Source organism: Mustela nivalis (assembly GCF_964662115.1).
Source record: "Mustela nivalis genome assembly, chromosome: 12".
NCBI lineage: Eukaryota > Metazoa > Chordata > Mammalia > Carnivora > Mustelidae > Mustela > Mustela nivalis.
The window spans coordinates 68,737,301-68,764,809 of record NC_139031.1 but is presented as its reverse complement, the minus strand read 5'-3'; the positions used below and the strand labels follow the sequence as shown (position 1 = coordinate 68,764,809).

At 41.7% G+C, this 27,509-nt stretch overlaps 1 protein-coding gene across 4 annotated transcripts in view; it reads right to left on the bottom strand.

Annotated features, from left to right (window-relative positions):
- Positions 1–1,228: 1,228 nt before the first annotated feature.
- Positions 1,229–27,509, bottom strand: part of CDK6 (cyclin dependent kinase 6) — a 244,070-nt gene continuing 217,789 nt past the window's right edge. For all 4 annotated transcript variants that reach the window (XM_082692623.1, XM_082692625.1, XM_082692622.1 and 1 more), the window contains exons 6-8: positions 22,746–22,796; positions 17,143–17,278; positions 1,229–11,566 (exon numbers count right to left, since the gene is read on the bottom strand). In XM_082692623.1, the coding sequence (XP_082548749.1) occupies positions 11,420–11,566; positions 17,143–17,278; positions 22,746–22,796 (334 nt within the window). In that variant the 3' untranslated portion in view covers positions 1,229–11,419. The remainder of the gene's footprint in view (positions 11,567–17,142; positions 17,279–22,745; positions 22,797–27,509) is intronic.

The window sequence follows — 27,509 nt, the reverse complement described above, 5'->3', positions numbered from 1 at the left end:
TCCAGGGAATTCTGGAGGACTAATTAAAAAATACCTGGTATCAGGGCACCTGGGTAGCTCCATCAATGAAACGGCTGACTTCTGATTTCAGCTCAGGGTCCTGGGACGGAGGCCTGTGTTAGGCTCCGTGCTCAGAGGGGAGTCTGCCCAAGACTCTCTCTCTCCCACTGTCCCACCACCCCCTCCCCCACCACACTTGCATGTGCTCTCTAAAACAAATCTTAAAAGGGTACCTGATATATACGAAGACAGGGCCATATCAGACGGCAACACTTCTGATTCATTGTATACTATATCAGCTTATCACCCTGTGTCAGTATATAAGCAGTTGAACGAAGAGGAACACACATTAATAGAAACGGTCTTCCTCTTTAACACCTTTTACTGGTTCCAAATCCCTTTATATGGATTCCAAAATCCCTTTATGTATTCAACCTTTCCAACATCACCTCAAGACCCCTACACATACCCACCTCCCCTTACTAATTGTTCTCAAACATTAAGTCACCACCTATTAGTGGGGTTGTGAAATCAGTTTAGTGGGTTGCCACCAGTGTTTTCAGAGTGAAGGATAATAAAAGAGAAAAGAGAAGTGAGGCACTCAGCATCATTTCGTGAGATCTAAATTCCCAGTATATACATGTGTGCATCAGCTCGTGCATGTGGCTACCAGATCCTGTGGTGAGACTGGATTTCTCTCTGTAGGTTATGACCTGGATGTTAACAACCACGGCCCCAGGGGTGGCCTCACCAATCTTACTGCTTGTGCTTACATCATTGCATGCATTGCACACGCACAGTATTTCCGCTTGTATGCTTGGGAGACAATGATTTTCGGCTGAGTGCACTCAAGTACCACTTCCAGTGTGAACCCTTTGCTCATCTCCAGGTTATCAGCAGCTGGTTACACAAACCTTTTCATGGTCCCCATCTGGAAGCTTTGGAAAGGCCTGCCATGCTTTACTCGGTTTTATGCTGTCAGCGTTCAGCATGATCAACTAGTAAGAGCTTACATTTGTTACTGCGGCTTTAAGCTCAATGAGCCGCTATTTAGTTTTTAAAAACATCTGAAACCTGAAATCGAGTCTCTTACAATGAAAGTTTTAAACACATTCTGCTAAAACTTGCTATTTAATTATAAGTTACTTTACTTACTGTAATTATATTCATTTTACATTAAGTAAAAAGAGCAGTGACAATAATTCATTCCCAAGAAAGCAGTCTAAGATGGCTGTTTTTATGATTTTTATTTGCTACCAATATTTTTATTGTAAGAAATACAAAAGGTATGACAAATATACAAACCATTCTCTTTTTGCTTCAATTTAGCTTGTGCATATGTGAAAACAATGAACTGGACAGTGATGTTTCAACACTAATTCTTAAAAAACAATGAATTCGATTACCCAACAATAAATACCTAAATTTGCATTCTAGCACCCAGTAAGACATCCAGTTTCCAAAGGATTTGTGATCTGCAACCCTCTAGATTTTCTGACATGTTACCTTTGCTATTGCAACAGAGTCAACATTGGCAGCTGTCCCTCTCCAAGTGAGTCCTAGAGTAAGGCGCATGCTAGAATGACTGCCTCTGACCTCGGGCAGTCCAGGTCATTTAAGCATCTTTGACTTGAGCTACTTTTTAGAACAGATTGCTAGTGATGGGGGATTTAATGTAAGTTTGGGTAGTCCTTGGATTATATATCTTACATGATACAAACAATCTACTTTTCTATTTTCCTCTTCAGGTGGGAAGAGTCTAGATAAACTGACCTGTATTTTTATCTACCTAAAGGGAAAAAAGCAAGATCATTTAGCTCAGGGTGCTATGAAGGGGGTAACTTTACATATAAGCTTTTTTTTTTTTTTTTTTTTTTTGTCCCAGGAGAGCTTTTTGTATGGAGGGTCGCTTGCCAGAGCAAGAGAGCCCCTCCCATTCTGCTCCTATCTACACCCATGGCCACTTCTCTTTGGGGGCTAAATGATCTGGTACATAGGAAGGTCTCTGCTTTCAAAGAGCTGCGCACACCCCCATATGGGGAGAGCACAGGGTTTCTGTACCCTGTGAGAAAGGATACCCACGTGAACCCAACAGGCCAGTGTGGTAACTCTCAACCTTACCTACGGAGAGAAGAGCAGAAGCACTATCTATACCAAGCCATCGGCCAACATTCTCGTAAGACTGTGTTCCAGTGATTTCCATACCGCTCCTTAGACCTGCTCAATACAAAGCACCAAAACAGCATTCTGTAGCGATCTGAGCAAACGGAATGAGAGTCATTTTGCACCTTTAAGGAACATGCACCCTTGTAAGTTTGTACCCTGATATTAAAATAGCAGAATGAGTTTCAAGTACGAAGAAATACGGTAAAACTACGGCCTATAGATGGACAGAAAACAGCAGCCTGGAATGTGGTTTATAGTCTTGTTTCGTTTCTTTGTACCACAGCCAAAGTTGAATGCTCTGTAGGATGACTTGGTTTTGAAGTGAAGATGCACACAAACATGCCAGAGGGCATTTGGGATTGGTGCTGTGAGCACACTTCGTGCCCAGCCAAAGGTCAAGTAATAGTGGTGGCCAAGCCCGAGCAGGCACACCTGTGATGCCTGAAGCCTCCCTCTCATCATGTCCCGGCCGCCCAAAGAGCGGCAGAAGAGGATAAAGAGCACCACACAGACAGGCCAGATGGGGGCAGGGAGCACCTCAGCGGGAGGGAGGGAGGATGCAGGGGACGGGAGGGCACTGGTTATCCTGGGCTGGTTCACACAGCCTAGATTAGTATCTGACATGCGCATGCACAATCTCTACATCTCCAGAACCGTGATTTCAAACACAGAAACCAACAGGTCAAATGTCCAAATCAAGATTTTTTTTTCTACATTTAACACATTTTCTATTATAAAAGTTAAAAAAAAAAAGCTTACTGGGTAGGACAGCCTTGCTGAAAACCTAGACTAAAGCTTTAACTAAGCCCTATGGGAATGCAGAAACACTACACTAATACACTTTACAGTGAAAACATGCACTGACACATCTCTGACATGGTAATCCTATAAAACCCTCTAGATCTAATCTGCACTCTACGGGAACCAATATTGTGCTTTTCTTAACACATACTGCTCTTCTACGCCAAACACTTGCCAATGAACCTTCAGATCAAAACCTAAAATAACCAGAAATGCCACAAGCTTCTGAGGTGTTGGGGACTGTTGGTTGTTAACACCCACTGCTGACGACTGTCCGTGCAGTCCTTGGGTTTGTTACCAGACTGAACTGCTTCTGTACAAAACCAAGTTGCTTGCAGCGCAGAAACTTGAATTTCTCCATCTGACACATTCTGGAAGCCCCAAGGCACAAGTTGACAGTTTGCTTCTACAGGAAACTCTCACACTGTTCTCCCTGTAACAGCTACTACCTGTTCCCACTACTGCACAGGACAACCATTGAGGGCACAAGCTTGCAGGGAGGAAGCTTCTCAAGGCCAGATATGAGAAGGCACCAGCCAGGCACCTGTCTCTGCCTGGCATCTTACTCTGATGGCCGTCTGGCCTAGTTCCCAGATTAAGGCAGTATTGGATGCTTTTCTATCTGGTTTTAATTTTTTTGCTGTATTTTCACACTATACTATACGTCTCTGACAAAAGAACTACAAAGTCATTTGCTTTATTCCTTTACATAATGGTAAAACACCTAGACACAAAAATACTACCCCTACAGACTTGAATTCTACTCATCATGTTAAAATGCATGCAGTGCTTTCGGGGCTTCAGCTAATTTTAATTTACTTAGCTCCATCAAGACCTGATAATGAACATTAGATGTGAAACCTAATGCCATTTCCTTTCAGCTGTATTCTCACAGGACTAGTGTGATTCAGAAATAAATAATATACATGAATAATAATAGAAATAATTTATGCAAGTGTAGAACAACTTGAAATAGAAATTCTCCACCTTGATAAGTGCTGATTTTAGGGGTAGTTGCTGCTATTCATCCCGAGTACTAACTAATATACTTACTATTGGTCATAGTAAAACACATGAATAGAAAATAAGTGAGAAACTGTAATATTCACGTGGATGTTGTTGCAAACACAGGACCAAACTGAGAAGCTGTATAATGTACTTGGTAATGGGGGAGGGCAGTTCAAGAACTGTATTACTGCTGGGAACTATTTTCATTATTCAGACTTCAAGGTTAAATTAGAAGTTGCTGGTGATCACAGAAGTATTGCTAACTAATACATATTATTGCATTTCAAAAAAACTTAAGATTAGAAACTTTCAAGTACAATGGGTATCTTCAGGACTATAACCTAAGCATGTCAGCAGAATTTGGCCAGAAACCACAGAGCGTTAGAAATTAAGTAACTGTGTGTGGCTCTATGCTCACTCCTTAGTGCTACAGTAATAGGTCCTTACTGCAATATGTAGTTATATGCTCCCTTTATCAAGGAAACCTTTATTTGACAATCCAAAGTCCTAAGGTAAAGGAGTTACTTGCTTGATGAAACAATTCATACACAAGGTCCTCTAAATAGGAAAATCTCCTACTATGCGAGATAACTGGTTTATTTACCCTTAGCTATTTGACACCCCCCCTCCAAAAAAAGGGAAAGTAGAAAGTAGAAACTAGAGAGTGAGGAGCTTTCGCCAAGACAGAAAATAAACAAATTTTCAAAACAAAACTTTTCCACGCATATCTTTTGCCACCATATATGTAGAATGATAGAAAATAAAAAAATAAAAAAATCTTTCTTGTAATTATACATCTTCTCTTTAAAAAAAAAAAAAAAAAGAAAAAAGCTGAGCTTAGCGCCTGAGAGATGCCCGGTACATGCTTCATACAGAGCGGCATCTCTTTATTATACTATTATTACTATACCCGAACTTTCAAAGAATTGTGTTGTACTTTATTTATGCACAGAAGACACCCGTTTGCTTCTAGGGACATTCTACTTCCTAGGACTGCAGAACAGATGCCTCTGAGACAGCAGCAGGGCACATGGACCGCCGACCGACCGTACCCCGCCCGGTGTGTACTAGGTTTCAGGTCCCAGCCAGCTCCGCCCACTACCACTCCACTGCCAAAGGGGCGGGGTGACCGCGCGGCGTACCCTGGGGGGGGGGGGGTTCAGGTGGGCGTCTAGTGCTGACCACGAGCAAGTTGAGTTCAGACTGGCCCAACTGGTAACAAATTCGAGGTCTGAATTTGGCTTTCCATTTAGAGGCTTAAATTGGACTCTACTTTGGTGGGGTTTTGAGCAGACAGATAAGGCCGAGGAGTCCCCACAGAGCTCTGGCCAGCCCCTATAGTGTGTGCGGTGTTTCGATTTAGAATGTATTAGTGACACTTGCCTGCCGGCTACTCTGCAGGCAAGTTAAGCAAGCACTATGGAGTTTCCGCCCCGCAGGAGGAGTAAACTGCCTTTGTTTTACCGTGCTAAGGCAGCTCTGAAAAGTACTATAACTGTCTTCCTCCTAAATTAACACTTACTGAGGAAAAGGATTTCTAAAATTACCTAAAATCATCTGGGGGATGATCAGTCTCTGAGTAGACCTGTGAATTAAAACATAGCAGTGTATGGATATATCTCTATATAGATACAGAGAGAAAGTTGTCAAAGAAATTCCCAAGTGGAGAAATGAAAGATTTATGTAAATATACTCCTAGGTTATTATGCTCACATGCTTGGACAGGATTTTTACAAAATTGCACTTCTTGTGAATTTACACTTGTGATGAAATTACCATGCCTTTTAGTGTATAAGGGCTCTGTTTCAGCATGGCCAATTCTTCAGAAAAAAATCATTTTGTCTATTTAAATATCAATGTTACTTATTTTACTCACCTGATTTCTAAATGAGGATTTAAAATTTTAATCAATGTATAAAGATATCATGGTACGAAATGGGAAAACACCAGACGGGGGTACAGGTACTTTGGCTGAGGCCACAGGAGTTTTCCACTCCCAAGGAAACTATACAGGTCACAGGTGAGTGTTGCCTTTTAACTATTAAGTCTATCTATCTTTGTAACTTCTGCACCTAGAAGAGTGAGGTAATTAGGTACCTCAAAAAAAAATGCTTCTTGGAAAATAGGTCTTGGCTCTCTTTATGCACTTAAATGATCAAAATGGTTGTATTATTCACTCTCAAGTACAACTCCCCTTCAGACAATTGTTCAGAACCTAGCGAATAACTAAAATATCAAGGTCAATCATCCCCCCAAAACAAGTGCTAAGCAAGAGTAAAATATGTGCAGAAAAATAAAGTTAGAATGAAGTCTTGCGAAGTACCTCTTTAGCCTTACTCAGATTCCACCCTCCCCCCGAAAGTGCCACCTTGTGGAATATATTGGAATGAAACAAGAAAGCCCATGTCTTAGGTCAGTGTGAAATTTAAAACAGATATTTGCAAGAAAAATCATTTCCCTTTCCTACCTTACAACCTTCAAATTGCTGTAATAGTCTTTAAGTAGATGCTTGGGGAAAAAAAAAAAAAAAGCCTGTATAAGTTTTCAAGAGGCTCTTGTTTTCTTCCTGAAGGCCCGAGCACCAGTATCAAAGGAAACATAAATATGTTGATGGAAGTTCATGCATTTATCTAAACTCCCTGGGAATGCTAAGAAATAGAAAACATTTTGAAAAAGCTGATTCATACTTCATTAAGACAAACAAACAACTGAGAAAAAAAAAAAAACCACTTAAAATCAGACCCCTCCTCTTTCACATATCTGCTGTATACAAACATTAGAAGATAGAAAAGGCCAGAGGAAGCTTGTGGTTTATTTTCTGAAAAAGTGCAAGTTAGAAATGCTTGAGATATAGGTATGTAACACCAAGAGGTTGAAAACTGCATGGATAAGAAATGAAAATGCTGTTTTCTTGTGCTTGTGGAGGAAAACACCACTGTTAATTGTCTGGGGGCTCACATTGCTGGACAGGCTTTTGGGTAGCTTCGAGAAGTTTCTCCATGGTGGGGAAGGAGCACATAGCTATGTTTCTAGTTATACATCTGAATTGTACTGGATGCACATGATTTGGGCTTCAGTTTTTCAAAAAAATCCTGGTGGCACAGGAAACGTGCCTTTTAAAAATTCAGTATGTATATGTATTTCTTACAATGAACACTCTTAGGCTTGTATAACAAGTGTAGCTTCTCATAGCTGCTTCCTCCCACAAACTAAGAAAGGAGTACAGGTAGTTTAGTTTCTTCAGGCTGATAATTGAAATGGCAACTGCTTTGGAACAGCTTTTCTGTAAGACATGTTTTAGAACATATCGATTTCATAGTTGCCAGGGGACTGTAATATAAATTCTTACAATATATTTGTTAATATCTATCCTTCAAAATATATCTACCTTTGAAACTACCCTTTTTTGAAAACCTTCACTTTTTTCTGAATTTCCTCTATCCATTGTCTACTGTTTTAGGACTTTTAAGATTTTGAAATCATGTCACATCTTTATTTTTATAAAATAAAGACACTGTTTTAACATGTCACAATGTAAAACATGCATTCTTCTGAATTCTATCAATGCCTCAGAATTTATAATGTTTCAACATTTTCTTTCCAAGGTAAATATTCTATAGTTTCTGTACTAACACAATTAAGTAATTACAGTGGCTTGTTAACTTTTACTATTACTCTTTCTTAGACCTGATGATGCAACAAAAGCCTGCTTTTGGAAAATGTTAGACACTCTCTTGTGTGCTTATCATACAAATAGTCCAGTTGTCACTTATAAGAAGCAATTATTTGAAGAGCAGAATTTTAATGTTTGTATTAGAAGCTTACATGATTTTAATTTCCATAAAGGAATGAGGATTACATTACTGACTTTAATAGACACCACTTTTAAGAGAAGCAGCTGTAGTTAAAAGCTCAATTTTAATACATAATTGAAGGTTCACAATGTTTGGTACTATTTAGGTTTTTTCCCAAGATGGACAGTACCGCATTCTGGAGTCATCAAAAAATAAAGATAAAATCTTTAGTAAGGGGTACAGAATCTCTTTATGATATCCCGTGCATTCTGAAATTTTCATTTTTACTTAAAACAAAAAGGTAGAGATTCTACTCTGAGGTAAATACTTTGAACAATTTTTCCATAAGATACAATGGGCTAAATGAAAAGTGTGCCATTCCTAGTGTGCGATTTCCTGAGACAAAATCATGAGAATACAGAGGGATAAAATGGCTCGGAGCTCTTGTCCAAAACAGGTTCTTTGCTTCTTAGGTTCCTGTCCACTTTAAAGGAGAGACAAAAGTGGGAGGCGCCAAGGCACTGGGTTCTTAAAAGCTCTTGGAAGCTATGTTTTTAAGGTTAGAAGATTAAGGCCTTATTTCCTTTGCCACATGATAGCTTATGATGCTGAAACGGACAGGTGTCTCTTTTATTCTTCAGTGGGACTGTTAGAATTCCAGCCCACACCACAGTTCCCACAGTGCCTGGACCACCAGAACAACTGTCACGTAGAAACCAGCAGCCACAGGCCAGCACCAGTTCTCTTATGAAATGCGAACGTGATTTTCAATCTGACCCCAGATTTTTCCTGTTATAAGAGGCTTCAGTATACCCCTGGGGCAGTGTGGCCTTTGCAGCTAACCATGCCTTCACTTTTGGCAAAGACCTTTGAAACCATATGTCCACAGAAGAATAAGCTGTATTCAGTCACGTCCTATGGTGCTATACGTGTCCAGGTGCCCTAATGCCAAGGGTGCTTCTGTGGGATCTGCATTTGAGAACGGGTAGGCCAGATATACAAGGCATAAAGCAGAGGGTAATCACTCAACTCCCAAGAAGTACTCATGGAAGAGCTGGGGTCAGACTCTTGAAAGTTCAGAGAGGCTGAGGTGCCTCCTCCTCCTGCCTCTCCGAGGATAATCTGCAAGTATCCAATGCTGAAACTGTTTGTGCCTTTTTTTTTTTTTTAAATAAACACTACCAAGAAATGAACCAAAAGTATATGCTAGAAATAAAGTGGGGCTCTCTACTTGTTTAAAATTCTCAAGAATGCTGAAAAATTCCAGTTTAGAACAGCTGCATTTTTCTCGAGAGAACTTAGGAAAAACTTAAAAAAGCAGAGTCAAATTATATGCACTCTGATCATGAATGCGAAACAAAAAGCACATGACGAATCAGTGCAGTGAGTCTTAAAACTCAAATGTCTAAACCCCAGCAAAAATGTCTTGGTATTCTGACCTGCCGTCAAAGGAAAAGCAGAGCTCACTGTTCCAAGAGAGACATCGCCCCCTAACCCCCATGCTCTGGATTCATTATATCTCAAGCATTTATAAGGGGTAACAAAGCATAATCAATATTGTGAACAACGAAGAAAGTGTAAAACAGTCATATGGCCCATCTTCTCATTTTGTATCTGGTTTTAGACAAATCTTCCTGCCCTTCAAGTTACTGAGTTAGAAAAATGTTAAACAACGTATATATTAAAAAAGAGTAATTCCCACCCCAAAAAAGCTTTCCAGGAGAAAAGTCTCCTAATTTTTTTCTTGCTCAAGATGGTAGTATAGAAATACTGAGCTGTGAAGAATTCAGGAAGGCTTGACAACATATAAACATCATCTGGAACATTTTCTACAGAGGGAAGCAATGTTCATTTTTTGAAAACCCTAACTCTAAACATAGTCTAACTGTTGCACGCACTCAAATCACGAGTCAGAAAGCAAAGACAGCTAAACTTCCAGAAAGATGCTTAATCTCTGTGTTTTTGAGCACTAATCACATATAAGGCAGAGATGACACTGGGACATCAAGAACAGTAGAGAAAACGGCAAGAGAAAAAAATAAAGCTGTTCACAATGCCCAGGTCAGGCTGGCTCTGCAGAGAGGAGGAGTAGGCACAAGGCACTAGGAACGAGCACAGCCTGGGGGATGGAGAAAAGATCATTTTAGAGAGTAAATATAGATTTCTAAACAACAGTTAAAGACATTCCCTCTGATTCTGACAATATATTCTACAAAAATTGTAAAACACTAAGTAACTGTTTAAAGCAATCTATGTGCTGGTGATAAGAGAAGAACCAGTCCTCTACTCACTGCCTAGGTAACAACAATGAATGCCAGGTAGGAAGATTGAATAAGAACGAGGACTTACTGGGGGGGCCCTGTTAGGATCGCGAAATCGGAGCCACAAACCACAATCGGAATCTAAGTATTCACAAAAGGGCCACTGAAAGCAAGCAAGCAGGAGGTGTTTGTGAAAAGTGTGGGCAATCTGTTATCAGTTATGTAATGGTAGTACTATATATTAGAGGTCTTGGGGGATAGATATGATGGACACTTTGCAAACAAGGCAGTGCATGGTAGAAAATGTACAGTGTAATAGGGAAAACTTAAATGGTATTCCTGTCTCTGGTCAGAGAGAACTATTCTCCACACCAAGACAGCAAACAGTTTCTGACAAATTCCTAAAATCAAAAGCAAAATAAAGTAACAACAAAACCCAAGAAGGAAATAGATTTCAAATCAGGAAATAAAGGCTTTCTCTAATTTTTTTTTTTTGACAAATTTTACCTATTTGAGGTATACTCCCTAAATCTATAGCAAGTAAGAAAAAGCTTATAAGGGTATTTTTCAAAATAAACAATAAAAGCATATAAAACAAGTTAAAATGGACTTATACTGAGTAAATTCAGCTTTTTTTGGAAGAGTAACTAGAATGTATGCTTTAAAAAAACAGGTCTCTTAAGATACCAGTATTTTTTTTTTCCTTTTGTTGTGTGTATAAAACCTCATCTAGATAGTGAACCTTTTAATGCTAGCAAACTTAACTGCTTTTGACCATGAAATTCTGAGGACATGGGCTCAACTTTCTAATTCAAGAAGCCCATTCTGATAAATCACCTGTAGTCAACAGAAACCTGTTATTTATAGGTCGCTTTGAGTCTTTCAAATTCAATTCTTCTTGTTGTTTACAGAAAGTAACACTTTAAGAGAACAAGAATCACACACACACAGACACATGCACGCACACACACACACTCTCACTCAAAAGTACCGAATCAGGCTGGGGCAGCTGCAGAGAGATTACATCATAACTCAGCTGTGCCTGGATTGCTCACTTCACACTGGCAGCATTCAAGGTTAGAAAAATGAAATGGCAGCACAATTGGTCAGCAGCTTCTCTTCTTCTGGAATTTTTCCAGGTTCTCGAAACAAACAGACAGACAAACAAACGAATGAACATAAAGCTGCAATCACTCTTGCATTGATTTCAAAACAGTAAACTAAGCGGTTTCCATGGAGAAGCAGAGCCCGTCCAGAAGACGGCAACTAGAAGGTCCCCAGCCAGTGATCCTCAGCAGCTCTGCTGGGGCTTACTCAGGGTGAGGGAGGGGTGGCATCAGCCACCAAGGGTGTTCTCCAGGTGATCAGCACAAGGCAGCGGCGGGGGCCTTAGGCTGTGTTCATGTCTGAGCTGTTCTGGTTGGGTGGCAGACGGGCGTCCAGGTTCTCCTTGCGTCTCTCCAGGTCATGGAAGTATGGGTGAGACAGGGCACTGTAGGCTGATATTCTTTTGGCTGGATTGAATGTTAAGCACTTCTGTGATAAAGAAAGAATCATCGATTGATGTAAAACATGTCCATCTAAATAATATGCTTAGACAGTTACACATGTATTCACTACATGAATTAAGTGTGTTTAGAAAGAGAACGAGCATCTACTTCAAGGGACACTACAGGGCGCCTGGGGGGCTCAGTTGGCTGAGCGGACAACTCTTGGTTTCGGCTTAGGTCATGATCTCACGGTGATGAGACGGAGCCCTTCATTGGACTTCATGCGTAGTAGGGAGTCTGCTTGGGATTCTCCCCCCCCCCCCCGCCTTCTGCTCCTGCTCGCTCTCTCTTTCTTTCTCTAAAATAAATAAGGGGGTGCCCGGGTGGCTCAGTTGGCTTAAGTGTCTGCCTTTGGCTCAGGTCACGATCTCAGGGTTTTGGGATTGAGTCCCATATTGGGCTCCCTGCTCAGCGGTGAGTCTGATTCTCCTTCTCCCTCTGTGATCTCTCCTGCTTTTGCGCTCTCTCAGATAAAGTCTTAAAAAAAAAAAAAAGAAAAAAACCTTAAAAAAAAGGACACTAAACTAAAGGTATAGATACAGCCGTCTTATATATGACCTCAAGGTACAAACTGCCCTTCAGGAAAAGGCAACAGCTTTTGGGTTGCCTGTGGACTGTTACCTCCCCAGGCTTTCCCTTCAACCCACGCCGTATCCTTTAAAATATACTATTATTATTGTAGTATGTATACAACTTTATTTAGATAGTGATTTTTCTTTTTTTTTTTTTTTAAAGATTTTATTTATTCGATAGATCACAAGTAGGCAGAGAGGCAGGCAGAGAGAGAGGGGGAAGCAGGCTCCCTGCTGAGCAGAGAACCCGATGTGGGGCTCGATCCCAGGACCCTGAGATCATGACCTGAGCCGAAGGCAGCGGCTTAACCCACTGAGCCACCCAGGCGCCCCGATAGTGATTTTTCTAATGCTAGCCAACTTAGTGCTACAGTCAGGACTAAGCTTTTAAACTTTTTACCCTCCCCCAAGGTTTACTGATGAGTCAGGAGTGGAAGGGGGGTTACCTTGCTCTGGGGTAAAAGGCTAATTAATCATTAACAGTTTCTGACATATTTCTATAATCAAAACTAAACCAAACCAACAACAGAAGAAACAAAAAAGGAAATACATTTTAAACCAAGAAATAAAGATGTTCTCTATTACGGAGGGGGCAAGTAAGGGCCAACACCTAGGACCAACTTTTCTCAATCCACCAGCCAGCTACGGACTCTGCCCCAGGGCTGGACCATCCTCCAGGTTCAGTTCTGGTACTGAACTCTATTCCGGGCTGTCAGCCCAAGTGCAGGCAGAAGGTCAAAGCGGGGGAACGCCAACCTCTGGAGCAGCAATCTCTACTCCCCAACTGCCGATTCACCATCAAGCAGGCGGAACGCTTCCCTAACCTCAGCTCCATTTCCACTCCAATCCTGGGTGTCCTTCAAATCCTCTTCCTGTCTTTCCACCAACACCTCCACAGTAACTAGCAGGTGGCCAGCACTAGTGAAGGATGAGTCAGACCCACCCATCACCCAGGACACACAAGGAGCAGAAAAACCCTACCGGCTTCCCCATCCGTGTAATGCAGTGCACACTGCAGTGAGCTGGGGACCTGAAATGTCTATCAGTTTCAGTCCTATCTGTCATCTAAAGACTTCACATTACCATGGTTACGTTGACCTTGTCCATTTAACCTGGGTTTTTGCTCTCGAGGAGCTCAGAGTCTCAGTCAGGTCCTGACTAGATTAGGACCCTCTCTAACATTCTGTTGAACACTACTGACCTGGAAAATTCTATATATAATTCCAGGCAAATTTTTGGGTCTCCTGAAATCTTAATTAAGCTGGGCTCCCCACCAGTCCGTGGATGGCGGTTTCTCACAACGTCTCTTGAAAACAAAAGCGCCAAAGGGCAAGCAGAGGAAGGAGCTTATTGCTAGAATGGTCCTACTGTTTCTAATAGCAATAAACATCTAAGAGAAGTTTTACATGGGCTGGATTCCCTCATGACAGTAGAGCAGGGGCAAAATCCTTGAGGCTGAGTTTTCTCTTCCCCAGAGTCCAGGAAGGAGAAAATTAGGTAGTGACATTAGAAAAGGAAGCAGCCAGTTTAATCCCCAGGACAGAGGGACAAAGAAAAAAAAAGTTGTGGGAACATGTTCAAGATAGAGAGACATGTCCTAGAGGACTGTGAGGGAGGAAGCCCATCCCCACAGCTATCCTGATGGCTTAGAGCTGGGAAGAGGGTGGAGAGGAGAACTCCTTAGCCTAATGTGAGTGTGTGAGAATCTCAAGTTGGAAGTCTCTTTCTTTTTTTAACGATTTTATTTATTTATTTGAGAGGGAGGGAGAGACACAGAGAGAGAGCGCGCACCCGCACACCTGCGCTCAATGGTCTGGGAGGGGCAGAAGGAGAGGGAGAGGCAGACTCCCTGCCAAGTAGTGAGCCCATTTTGGGGCTCCATCCCAGGACCCTGGAATCATGACCTGAGCCGAAGGCAGGACGCTCAACTGACTGAGCCACCCAGGTGCCCCAAATTGGAAGTCTTAATACTTAAATCCTACAGAAACATTGATAGACATGGTGGCTAAGTCCCATCAGTGTTCTACCTCAACAGAGAAATTAGATGACTTGAGAATTAATTCAAAATCTTGTGTAAGAATCTTGTTTCTCCAAGAAAATCCAATTTACTTGCCAAATAACTGATAAAATGAACTTCCAGAACTGCTATTTAGTCAAGAATTGACTACTGTGATGGACTGGATCATTTTTCAACACGTATCCTCCTCCTTCCCACCCCTCCCTTCACGGAAGAAATATTCTTTCTTCTATTAGAGTTGGCCTTGGCCATGTAACTTACTTTGGCCAATGGAACGTGGACAGAAGCAGCAGGGTGCCTTCCAAGCCTAGGCCATTGGGACCATCATGTGTTTCTGCTTGCCCTTCTGGGAGCATCCACCTTCTATTATGAGAAAAACATGCCCCAGGGACCCAAAGGGCCTCTTGTTCTGGGGCTCAGAATGAGACACACGGAGAACACTTGTCCTTGACTCACAGGCCGCAGCACAGTGGTCTCTGCCAATCTGCAGACCCGTGAGCAAGAAATAAATGCTTACTGCTGTATGCCAGGGAGATTTTTGGGTTGTATGTTATGCAGCAAAAGCATACTAATCCAAGGAAAACCCTTGTCTCCTAGTATGTGCCTCAAGGCTCTGAAAACAGTTCGACAGCAGAAACTTTTTTTTAGCAAGAACTTCATACTTGGAATAAGTACCCAGCCTCTCAAGTTAACCACGATGAAGGGGACAAAACTTATAAAGATGGGTAGGTTTTGGATGTTAAAAATAATCATCCCCCTGAATGGTCTTATGACTGTGCACTACTTACGTGTGTGAGAACATTTGTAAACACCAAGGTAGACATCCATCCGTACACTAGAGTGTCAGCCTTGTTTTCAAATAAAATAAAGGACAATTCTCAGAGTGCTAAAACTCAAATGCTGTTTCTTAAATGAAACAACTTTCAGAAATACCTTTCCCTCTTTCATCCTTATTAAATCACTTTGAAAAGAGGCAACAAATATGGCTGGGGTTTCAGCTGCCTCTCTGGTACTGGACGACTCTCTTTCTTCTGCTCCATAGTCCTCCCCTGTGTCCCTCTAGCAGGAAACAGTAAGATCTTTCAGGGGTTCTAAGCTTTGAGGTCCCGGGCTGTCCTCTCCTGGAATGCCCGTGAATTATTATGTTTTATCCTTATGTTTCTTCTAGTCCTGATGTCACTGGGGCTGCTTCTTGTTCCTTTGTTTTTTCTAATCTCTGCTGACACTGTCACCCTCTGCTTTGTGTCTCTGGTAGTCTCTTTGTGCCTTTTTCTTCTCTGTCTACTACTTCTCTAGTTGAGCACGCGTGTGTTGTATGACTTGGAAAGTCACCACTAGTGGGAGACACTGAATGAGCCTGGGGCAGTGTCTGCTATCTTTACATTTTAAGGTGATTCCTCCTGATGTTGGAATTAACAGATACCCTGAGCCGTCTCTGGGTATCCCAGTAGCTGAAGGAGTGGGATGCTTCACTACTAAAATTGGCTATCATTGTGATTCTGTGTCCAGAATCTTCTAAGAGGAGCATTCCATTCAAAGTTCTTGCTGAAAAGGAAAGCCCATGGCGGCTGTTTTTTTGTTTGTTTGTTTGTTTTTTAAACACATCGTCCCTTCCTGGCACAGCTGACTGGACCAGGAATGGTGACTCGGCTCTAGGCAGCAACTCTTATCATGGCTTGGCAAAAAGGTGAGGTGTGTCAGCCACATTCTTCCTTTTAGGAATCCGATATAGGAAATACTAACAGAACAAATGTGAGCAGTGGAGGTTAGAGCTCAAAGCATCCATGAGCTGGCTGAAGTTCTGAAGTCAAAGGGCCTGGCACAGCTAAGGGGGGCAGAAAGTACTACCGAAAAGAGGCAGCGAGGGGGAGAAAAGGCCTGCAGGGCAGAGACAAGCAGACACCCAGTGATGCTCTTAGCAGGACTGAGAGAGCATTCACACTCCGGGTGGCTTTCCACTGCCAGGCCACATGAAACATTCCATCAAACCCCCTTTTCCTAAGGTAATGCAAGTACTTGTCTGTTATCTGAAACCCGGGAAAATTTTTCCTGAACGGGTGAGTCAGCAAGTGTGTCGGTACAGTGAGCCTCTGTACAGGAGACTATATTCTCCTTTCTAATGATAATAACTGATTTCCAAGGGGATCTGAGTCAAAGTCCTTAGTGAGTGTCTTAGGGAATAAAGCCGTCCTTCTCCGTATCGTGGCGGCGCAGGGAATCTGAGTAAGCTGGAAAACAAGCCGCCATCAGGTGAAGATGGAATTAGGGCTTTCGCTGGGAGACCCCATGGCTCTGCGAACATACCCATGAATGGCTGTGTCCACGAAGAGCTAAAGAAGAACATTTCTACCACAGCCTATAGACTTGTCGGTCTGCGTCGGAAATGTAGACTGCTTCGGCAGAACGGAGCCCTGGTGCCTCCAGGTCCAGGAGCGCTTTCTTGGTGAGATATCAAAGGTTGTCAGTAGTAGGGAATGGATACACTCATTACTCACTGGGTTCTGAACACCAAGGGTAGCTCAACAGGTCCACTCCTCTACCTTTGGTCTGTCCCCTGAGTGTAGGGAAGGATGTGGAAGGCCAAGTATTACGAGTCTGAGTCTCAAACAGAACACGAGTCCTTATGTTCGGTGAGGTACTTTCTACCTGCATGCCACCTTCACTGCCTATGGAAAGCGTGTGTCTAGATCAATCGAGAGGCTTCTGTGGCTGCGTTCAAATGAACATTGAAAGACGACCAACTGAAAGCGTGTGCAGACTCTTTCTCTTTCTGCAGGAAGTGAAGGTATTCCAGAGTCAGAGGCCACCAGCTCCCGCAGGTGTGGGAATGAAAGCTGAAGAGAGGTTGTGGCCTCTTGCTCTGTGCGGTTATGGTATGTGATGCCAAATGCTGCGTCCACCTCCCCGGGGACCACCTGGCGGACAGGTTACGTCCCTCAACAGCACCATATAGACCGACTCCGGTGAACTTACCAGAAGTAGGTCTTTGCCTTGTTCATCAATATCTGTTACAAACTTCTCAATCGGCTGAGGAGCTTTTGCGTGAAATGCCTGCCTGGGAAGGGCGACATCTCTAGGCCAGTCTTCTTCTCCTGGGAGTCCAATTACGCTACAAAAGAACCAGGTGTGAACGTTAGCATCATTAGCTGCCATGCTGAAGCTATTTCCCCATCGAAATCCAGATGATGGTGAAGTATGAGAGGCAGGCATGGGGTACACAGCATACTGGGGGCCCCTCACTGATGTTACTGACCAGTCAGTCATCTCTGTCCTCCTGCGATACAGAAATCACAGAGTAGAGGGCTGTTTCACAGGAGCATTGTTAAAATTCACCGGGAAGCGGTAAGAGAATCCTCTGGTGGCACATAGTAAATGTATGAGGGGATGTGGAAAGAGGAAACAGTATTATTACCAGTAAGTCCTGACATACTGACAGAGTAGGAGGCCCACACAGGCATTATTTTCCTTTATGCCCAAGACTGCTTTTTGTATTCTGATCATATTGACATGCTTTTATGATGCTCATCGAGCATGACTCATTAACAAATAAATTTGGTTGCACTTTGGGCTAAAGAATAATTCCCCAAACAGTAATTACATACATCAGAATCAGACCAAAAAGAGGCTAAAAAGGTATGTTAATCCTGTGCTAGGCAAACACCATTTTATCATTTAATTTCAAATCAAATTAATTTAGTTTATATATATTTTATATTAAAAATAAGTAATTTTTGTGTTTTAAAAGATTTTATTTATTTATTTTAGAGAGCAAGCGAGCAAGTGGGGGGAGGAACAGAGGGAGAGAGACAAGCAGACTCTAGGCTGAGCACAGCCTGACACAGGGCTTGGTTTCGCAACCTTGAGATCATGACCTGAGCCAAAGTCAAGAGCCGGATGATTAACTGACTGAGCCACCCAGGCGCCCCTACAAAACTATTTTATGGTATTCCAAAGTGAGCAAGCAATAAATAAAGGCAATATCATTTATGTTTCCCCCGAAAATTATTCTGGGGTCAGAAACATGGAGAGAGGATCAAGTGATACAGAAACAGTACAGGCATTGTATGTCAACTATATTTAAATACGAAAAATAAATTAAAAAAAAATCATAGGTTTTGGAAAAGGCAGAATTAGGTTCAAATTCTGGGTTTCACTAATTGGCAGGTAAGGACAAATTACTTAACTTCTGTGAGCCTCATAGCCTTCCTTATTTATTAACAGTAATAATTTACAGTGATAATTTATATGAAATGCATAGCACAGTGCCTGACACACAGTACTTGTCAATATCAATACATTACCCATTATTATTTTAAAGATTTTACTGATTTGAGACAGAGAGAGCGAGCACGAGAGAGGGGAGGGGCAGTGGAAGAAGGAGAAGCAGAATCCCCCAATGAGCAAGGAGCCCGACATGGGGCCGGATCCCAGGACTCCAAGATCATAACCTGAGATGAAGGCAGATGCCCAACCAAATGAGGCATCCAGATGCCCCACCCATTATTATTATTGTAAGAGGCAAATAATGTTATTAATCTAAAATGCACAGGCAATGTATCACTACCACTCTAAAAATACAAACTATTGAGTCCTATTGACATGTGACTTGAGGTTCTTCAGAAATGTTATTAGGTCAGTGGCTTTATACAACTTATACACTATGGAGATTTTTTAAAAAGAAGATTTTATTTACTTATTTGAAAGAGATAGCTCACGTGAATTGGGGGGCGGTGACAAGCAGAGTCCATGTTTAGCACAGAGCCTGATGGGGGACAAAGGGGGCCACATCCACCACTCCAAGATCACGACCCACCGGAAACCAAGAGTGGGATGCTCAACGGACTGAGCCACCCATGTGCCCCTGCACCATGGAGATATTATTTAAAGTGTATGTATATAGGGGTGCCTGGGTAAGTCACTTGGTTGAGCGTCTGCCTTTGGCTCAGGTCATGATCTCAGGGTCCTGGGATCCAGCCCTGAATCGAGCTCCCTCCTCATTGGCAAGTCCGCTTCTCCCTCTCCCTCTGTGATCTCTCTGACTTTACTCTCTCTCAAATAAATAAATAAAATCTTAAAAAAAAAGTCTATGTATAGATAGTAATTAGGTTTGAACAAGGGAAATCAGGGAGTATAAGAACTTAGGTATCTCACTTATAGACTCTAACTCCAAACTGAGAAGTTATAGTGTAGTGGACAGAATATATGGCTATTCAAATTGACCACACTTTTTTTTAAGCTCTTATTTTTAAGTAATCTCCCAATGTGGGGCTCGAATTTACAACCCTGAGATCAAGAGTTGCATGCTCTACCAACTGAGCCAGCCAGATGCCCCTGACCAAATTATTTTAACTACAGTTAGAAATGGTGCTGGCCTGCATCAGAGCCCTCTCCTTGGCCTGCACTCACTGGGACAAAGGTCGAGAAGATAGGTTCTCCCGAATGGATTTCCAGGTTTCAGGAAGTTGTGGCTGTGAACATCACAGGCTCTCTGTAAGGCTCTCTTTCCCCCTGCCTTCCCTCAACACAGCCCAGGTCACAGACCTCACCTGGGAAGAGCAGACACCTGTATTGTAATTGCACCTGTCACTAGGTGCCCGGGAAAAGACACTGTAATCCTACCTCTGTTGGACATGCTGGGAGAGCTACAGTGTTGAAGCAAATAAAGACAGACTCATGGACACAGCTACCAGAACAAGTGAAGGGAAATGACAACTTGGGCAATACACAAATTTGCTTAATAGCAAGATCTAGAGTAAGAATAGAAAGGAAAAAGATACCACTATTAATTATGAAAGGACATAAATATATATATATATATATATGCTTGGAAAGAATGGGATAGGTAGAGGAAGAAGAGATTGCTTATGAAAGAACTTTATTTGCTTCATTTTTAGCCTTTCAGCTATTTTTATATATTTTTTGCATATCATCGCCAATCATCTAGAAATCAATTATAAAAATTCTTAGTAATAATTTAAAATCTTTTCAAATATATTGAAATAAACCGGGTAGTATGAGCAGCTGTAGGCCAAGAGCAAAGCAGAGTGCCTCTGTGTGTACATGTATGTGCGGTTACATGTCCAGCTAGCTAGCTATATAATAACTTTCAAAAGTATTTCTAAATCTGTTGCCTCCTCTGATCCTATAATGACCTCCTGAGACACAAAGGTCATTATTACTTCCTTTTTATAGATGTGGAAACGAAGGGATGAGTGAAATTTATCAATCACACAGTGAAAGTTCAGCTACAGATCAGGAATGGGAGGGAACCCAGCTCTCCTTATTCCAAAGCCAATATTTTGTTTCCATTTAACTATGACTCTGCTCTGAAGAATGCTCTAAAATGTCACGAGCTAACAGCATTCAGTTTCACTTTCAAAGTACTTGCTGTTCTTTGAAGTATAAATCTTTCTAAATGCAGAAACAGTTCTCCCTGTAAGAGAATGTGAATGTGGCTTTCCTAAAAAAAAAAAAAAAAAAATCTCTTTAATACAGAGTATGAACTCTAATGGCCCATATACGAATGTTCTGAGTCTCTGATAGGTCCATTAAAAAGTGCTTGCATCAAATTTCAGTATTTGGACAGCTGAATATAAGCCTTAAAAGTTGACATTTGTACTATAAAGACTGACAGCACAAAATCTATAAATGGCAGAAGGGACAGAAATCATTTTTCAAGTCCTTTAGAAATGACACTAGGGTGCAGCATTGTCCCTTTTCTTTATGCCAAAGTAACAAATGCAGAGTAAACAGAACATAATCTCAGCAAACAGTGCCAGAAACCAAGAAGGAAATGCTGAAGGCATAAGGCCTACAGAACTTCACAGCTTCTTATTTGCTGGCAACCTAGGGTCTCAGGCCTTTGCCGCAGCGGGGACTGGCTTTCCCTTGGGCGCAAGGTCAAACATGTTTGTCAGAGGTTCTTTCGGGTCCATCTCCCTGGCTTCAAATATGAAGGGGCACTAACAAGGCTAACAAGTCCACAGAGCCCAGGGCTAGAGGTGGACAGAACGCCCAGGTGATGTCCATAAGGGAAAGGCGGTGATGGGTTTAAGGTCTGGCAAGCTGGGTGCCGTCAAGATCACTTTTCCTTTTAACAGAGTCACTGGTGTGTCTGACTTTCCCGGTTCCTGCTTCAAGTTCACACTGCACACAAGCTACATTCAACAGTGATGGGGAAGACTAGAGGGGGGTTCATCACTTTATGAGCACAGAAGCTGACATCCAGAAGAAGAGAGAACATGAGTTTTGTCCTGAATCTGTCCATCTTATGAAGTGGCAGGAGGAGGAGGGGGAGGAACGGGAGGAAGGTAACCCGGAGGAGGAGGAGGGGGAGGCGCAGGAGTCTTGGCAGCAGCCCTGGGCCAGGGAAGCCCCCACACAGTAACACCAACAAATATGTTTCAGGCCTTAAAGCCATGGGGTGTGAATCAGCAGTGGACTGGCATCATCAGAAGTCTAGTGGAGCTTTCCAGTCACTAGAAGAACAAATTGAGGTTCCAGGTTTATTCTAACTGTTTTAAGCAGTCATGCTCCGGGGGATAGCATTTATAATTAGTTTCTTTACGGGTATTTTTCACCAGTTTTATGGACTGAAAATTTCATAAAGATCACTGAAATTCCTACAAAAATGTTACAGACCAATGATCGGGGCTACTTCTGGCTCTGGAACTCCCACTTTTTTTTTCTTACTTCACCCTGATTCTGATGGGGCTTGGGAAGTGCACATACTTCATGCTTTCTGAGAGGAAAAGCCCCTTCTTAACATTCTAGAAACATGAAAGCATCCATACTCCCACAGGCACAAACATGTAGACATGAATAGAACTCTGCAAATCATTGAGCCAAGTAACAATTAGATCCAAAGAATTTGAGTGCAAGAAAGGATCTTAGAATTTACATCCAAAGTTTCATTATTCAGGTGAAGAAGTTAACGAACAAAAAGGTTAAACAATTAATGATGAATTATAACCACAGCTACCGTTTTAAAAGCATTCACTATGTACCAGGCATTGTGTATACACTTTACACAGCATTTTAAATGACTTTCTCAAGATTGCACAGAATTTAGCCACAAACATACGATTAGAACCTGGAAGTCTCATTTTCTGTGTCGGTGCTCCAAAGAAAAATGGCTTGCGGAGCTTACCAACCAACCGAAACAAAACAATGCAAAACCAATCTAGATGACTCAATGGGGATACTCAATGGGGACAGGAAGCCCAGAGGGCAAGGACGGGTTACCAGGCAACCAAGCACCTCACCTCAGATGGTGGATGCACGTGCAATGGCCCCAAGCAGACAATACATCTGAACTCAAGAAATGGAGCTCAGTCAAGTGGAGAAGGAGGATCCTGGAAAAGATTGACAGGAGCAAAACAGAACCTTCCAGAGCTTCTATGTAAAACAGCATGTCTGCCATGTCCCCACTCACCACACAAATAGTAAGACCAACTGAGGGGGCAGTGTGGGGAAGGAAAGACAAGAGATAAACGTTTATTATGAATGTCAGACGAAAGGCACTGTGATTACTTTAAGGCTCCGGATGTTGATGTAAATTTACAGTTACTACTTACTCCAAGATTTTTCCAAGCTGATCGACATCCGAACTTCCCCGAAAAAGAGGCCTACAAGAATAAAGATACATATTAAACAGGGAATTTTCTCAAGTTACCATTCAGTCATATTGGTTATGATACCACTGGTCACAGGAAGCAAAAACATTCTTCAAGGGTGAGGAAGGTGTAAAGAAGCGAGACACCTCTCCTTTGGACAGTGAAGGTTTTTCTTGCATTTCACTTCACAGTAAGGATCTCTCATCAGTATTTGCGGGTCCCTGACTCCCCGGTTTTATCACCATGGTGGGCATTCTATTCACACTCACTGCAACGGCAGTGCCGTTGGGGAGATACAGGCCTCGGTTTCAAAGCCCTACCCAACTTTCCGATAGTGTAGAACACATCACTGTTCTGGTCTGGAGCGTGGGGTAACGTGGGCTTCTTGGAACCTTGGAAACTTCTTGGATACTTGGAAACTTCTTCTCTGAGCACCCTTTCCTCACCTCTCTGCTATCGCAGGACTTCCTCAGGGCGAACCTCTCTCTCTAGGGGTCCTGATCCTGCAGTGTGACATGACATCAGGACCCATTTTTCTAATTTTGTCACCTTCCTTTCTCACAGCATTACGGAACCTAGCCATCACTCCGGGCTGCAGAAGCGACCATGAACACACAGCCCTCAGTGTCTACATTGAACATTTAACTGGTAATTAAATGAGCTCACTTGGTGATGTTTTTGGCATTTTCCCAAGTGGATCAATACCCATGGAGGGCAAGAATTTCTCTTTCTCTAATTGCCCTTAGCCTTTGGCCTTGTGCTTTACCTAGTGCTTTGCCCTAATTTTTGGCCTAGTGCTTGGTTAATAAATATTTTATTTAATATATTCCTATGGCACATGTGGAAATGTTTCCTAATCCCCTGCTCAATGACTGACCGATATTTTTCAACAATAATGTGCTTTAAAAAATGTCTGTAGCCTATGACCAGAAACCATGTTTTTAAAATGTTATGTATCAATTATAAGTATAAATATTATATATCAATTTTAGAAAAGCCAAACAATGGAATCTTAACAGCTGTTATTTCTAGAACACTAATGTTGAACCTGACGTGATGCCATGTGCTTCCCAAACATTATCTCATTTAATTCTCACAAAAATTTCAGGGGGAAGGTAGTATTATTATCACCCCTATTTTCTGATGAGCATATAGGATTGGAAGTGTTTCATGACTTAGTGAAGGACAAATAAAATGCAGACTTAAAATTCAAACCAGGTCCGCCTTGCCCCAAAGCCTATCTGCTTCATCATAGTAATACGTTTCTTTTGGTTACTAGTGTTCTCCACACTCACAGACAGCCCCTACAGCTGAGCCTCTGGGGTGAAACAGTGCAGAGACAGTGTGAAGAGCACTTTATAGAGAACCCGGCGTCTCGCAAACAGGTGCCTGTGGGCTTCTGTACTTGTACTTCTGTACTTCTGTGCTTTGCCAATGTCCAAGTGTCTTTAAATTCTTCCCCTGCTCTAACAAGGAACAAAGCAAGTCACCAGACTGATGGAAGTTCTCTATTCTTTCCTTATACTTTCTGTATTATGGCCTTTCTAAATTTTTTAAATTTAAGTTTTGGGTTTTTTTGAAGATTTTATTTTTAAGGAATTTCTATACCCAACACAGGGCTCGAGTTTACAGCCCTGAGATCAAGAGTTGCATACTCAACTGACTGAGTCAGCTAGATGCCCCTTAATTAGGTTTTTGATTTTAATTCTGGTATAGTCGACACACAGTGTTAGGCCCTTCTAGATTTTTACATTCTTCCCCCAGTGCAACTGTTTTACAACTGTTTTTCTCCCATCTTAATGGATAACACCATTTTTCTTTTCCTTTCCAAAGCACAGAACTTGGCTTGCACAGAAACAACAGTGTCCTTTCTTTTCACACTCCTGTTTCCTTAGTATTAAGGTATAAAATTACAAAACTACGTATAACCAGCATTCTGAGGTTTGGACAAACACAAACGACCCCTCTTTGTGTCGCATGTATCACACGTATCTTGGATGGCTTGACGGATGGGCACGCTGGGTCAGCAGGCACAGAGGGAACCGAGGACACGCCTTTAATCGGAGGAGCTGATGAGGCAGCTTTGTAAACATAGCAAGCCCCTCACCTTGCGTGAAGAAGGCTGGTACCCACAGGATCATGGAGCCCCTTAAAAGAAACTGGCCATGGCTATTGGGACACAAACAAGGCAGGCTACCTTGAGTGGATTTGTTTCCAGGCAGAAGCACTAGCCCTCCTCTTTCCTGAGGTGGGTTCTGGGACCCCAGCCTGAAGCTCAGCTCTGGTGGGGCTCATGCTCTCACTGGTTTGCTTTGTGGCTCCCTTTTTGTTTTTCTCCCTTGGCAATATTGTAACATTTTTGCTAGCTCCACTATGAACTGAAGCAAATGCTTGCTATATTTTATCTTACATTTGCTATGTTTTAGCAGAGGGCTTTCAGATCATGTAGTCCACCATACTTACAAAGCCTGAAGTCTTGTCTCTCTTGGCTGGACCTGGCCACACACAATGAAATGTGCGTTTACATCCTTGAGTTAGAACTGGCTCATGAGTTTGGCCTGCTTTCATGAGTGCAAGCAGAAAGGTCTGAATCCTAACCACTTCTCTGTGACCTTCTGTGGGGAATACTAGAAACTCCAAAGCAACAATTCACTGTATGGCTCAGAATGACTTTTGCCACATAGGAAGACCTGACATGGGACTGTGAGGTCTATTAATTGGGCTTGATGATGGATATGGATTGGCTTGAGTTATATAGAACCACTACATCCTGACCGTATGCAGTTAACTCCTCTAAAACAGTTGGGTGCAAAGACACAGTCACAAGGTAATGGCAATGAGCCACATGAAGGTGGAGGGCAAGTCTACCTGGAACTGGTACTCTTAGTTGACCAAAAGATGGTCATGAATGTGATCAAATTCTTAGGACCATCCATTCAGTTTGGGGCTGAGAAAGTTTAAGTTTGTATGTGATAGAAGATGCTATGTTCATTAGACACATGCAGAATTGACAATGGATTTAGAGGAAAGATGAAAGCTTTCATCATGATTACCTCTTTGGGGTGCTATAGTGGAATCCCAAAATGTAAGAATAAGATTGTCTCAATTCTATGATACAATTTGTCTTTAAATAAGGCTCCGTGGTCAAAAGTCTTGGCTGTATCAGGTCTGTGACCTAGATGCATTAGGTACTGAGGACTGTATTTTTACTAAGGTTACTTTGCTATTTCTTCCTTCTTCAGATAAGCGGAGTTAAATACTCTTCAACTCATGTAATTTATGGCATATTTTAGGTGGACAATGATGGACATCTTTGACTATGTTCTTTGATTTAGTGGCAAGGGAGAGTTTAATTTTACTGCCTTGAATAATTTTATAATTGTAGGAATGATTCAGCTAAAACACACACATACATGAGTCAAACTTGGCTGGTTCTTTATTACCATGACATAAGGCTGAGCTGGAAGGAAATAGAAGGCTGAAGGACCAACATGGGGGAGAGCAAGACACAGAAAGAATGAAAGACAGCTGAACTAGAGATGGCCAGACAGAGACCATGTGAGGAGGTCCCAAATAACTCTGAACTCTGTTTCTTCCTACTGCCTAAACACCTACCTTTCCTGGAAATCTCAGGGCATATTTATATGGGCCCTTCACGATGACTGAAGATATGAGGGAATATTTTACTCTATATCATGAGACAGAGGCTCATAAAATGAAAAAGTCATACATTTTTCAGTCACTGCAGGGAGAGGAACCACTAAGCTATCCTAGAAGCCTCCTGTCCCAGGTGACATACTTACTAATTCTTTTAAACTAATTACTTAAAAATAAAATTAACAAAAGAGATATTCTACTGAAAGCAGTAAATCTGAAGCCTGGTTTTATATTTTTTAAAAAACACTTCTTTTTTATATATAAATTTTGGGGGGGAGGTTAACTAGCAAAATGGGAAAGATTATACCTACCAAGAACATCCCCAAATAAAAACTGTGCAATTATTTTATTGGATTAATAGACTAAAAAATCCCTTTATTATACACGGCATTACTGAAGGACAGTAACTTTTATGTATTTTACTATATCAAAAACTATAATTAATTAATTACTTCAGATGACTTCTTTCAGTAATTTAACCAAATGTTTGGGTAACGGTGCACAAACATTATCGGTAAAAGTCTTTTGTTCAATCTACATTTCACGGATCCATTTCTAATTTTATACATTTCCTTTCTCTTCACCTCAGCTATGATCCTCCTTTTTCCTCTGATTTTCTCCACACTCACTTCTTGGGATGATGAGCTTCTTTTGCATAAACCTCCTCCCATCTCTCATGGCCCTCAACTTCTTTTCTATTTCAAATTCCCACATAAACAAAACTGGACCCTACTGGAAGACTTGGCCATTCTACTCTTTGGAGTCAATTTATTTGACAAGATAAATAATATTGGGGGGAAAATATCTGAAACTGAACATTGTTATGTTTTTATGAAAGAGAATTTTAAGTTATTTCCAAGTATTTTCTTCAAATACCTTTCTTCACTATTATGCTTGATAATAGTTAATGCTGATAAGATAAACTTTCTACAAACAATAAATTTTAATTTATAAATATAAGCATTTTTTTTTAACTAAAAGGGGATTATTGCAAAATACAATGACTAATTGCATTCACTTCAAACCAGAGCAAAGTAAATTTTCTTCTCATATGACCATAGGTGCTGC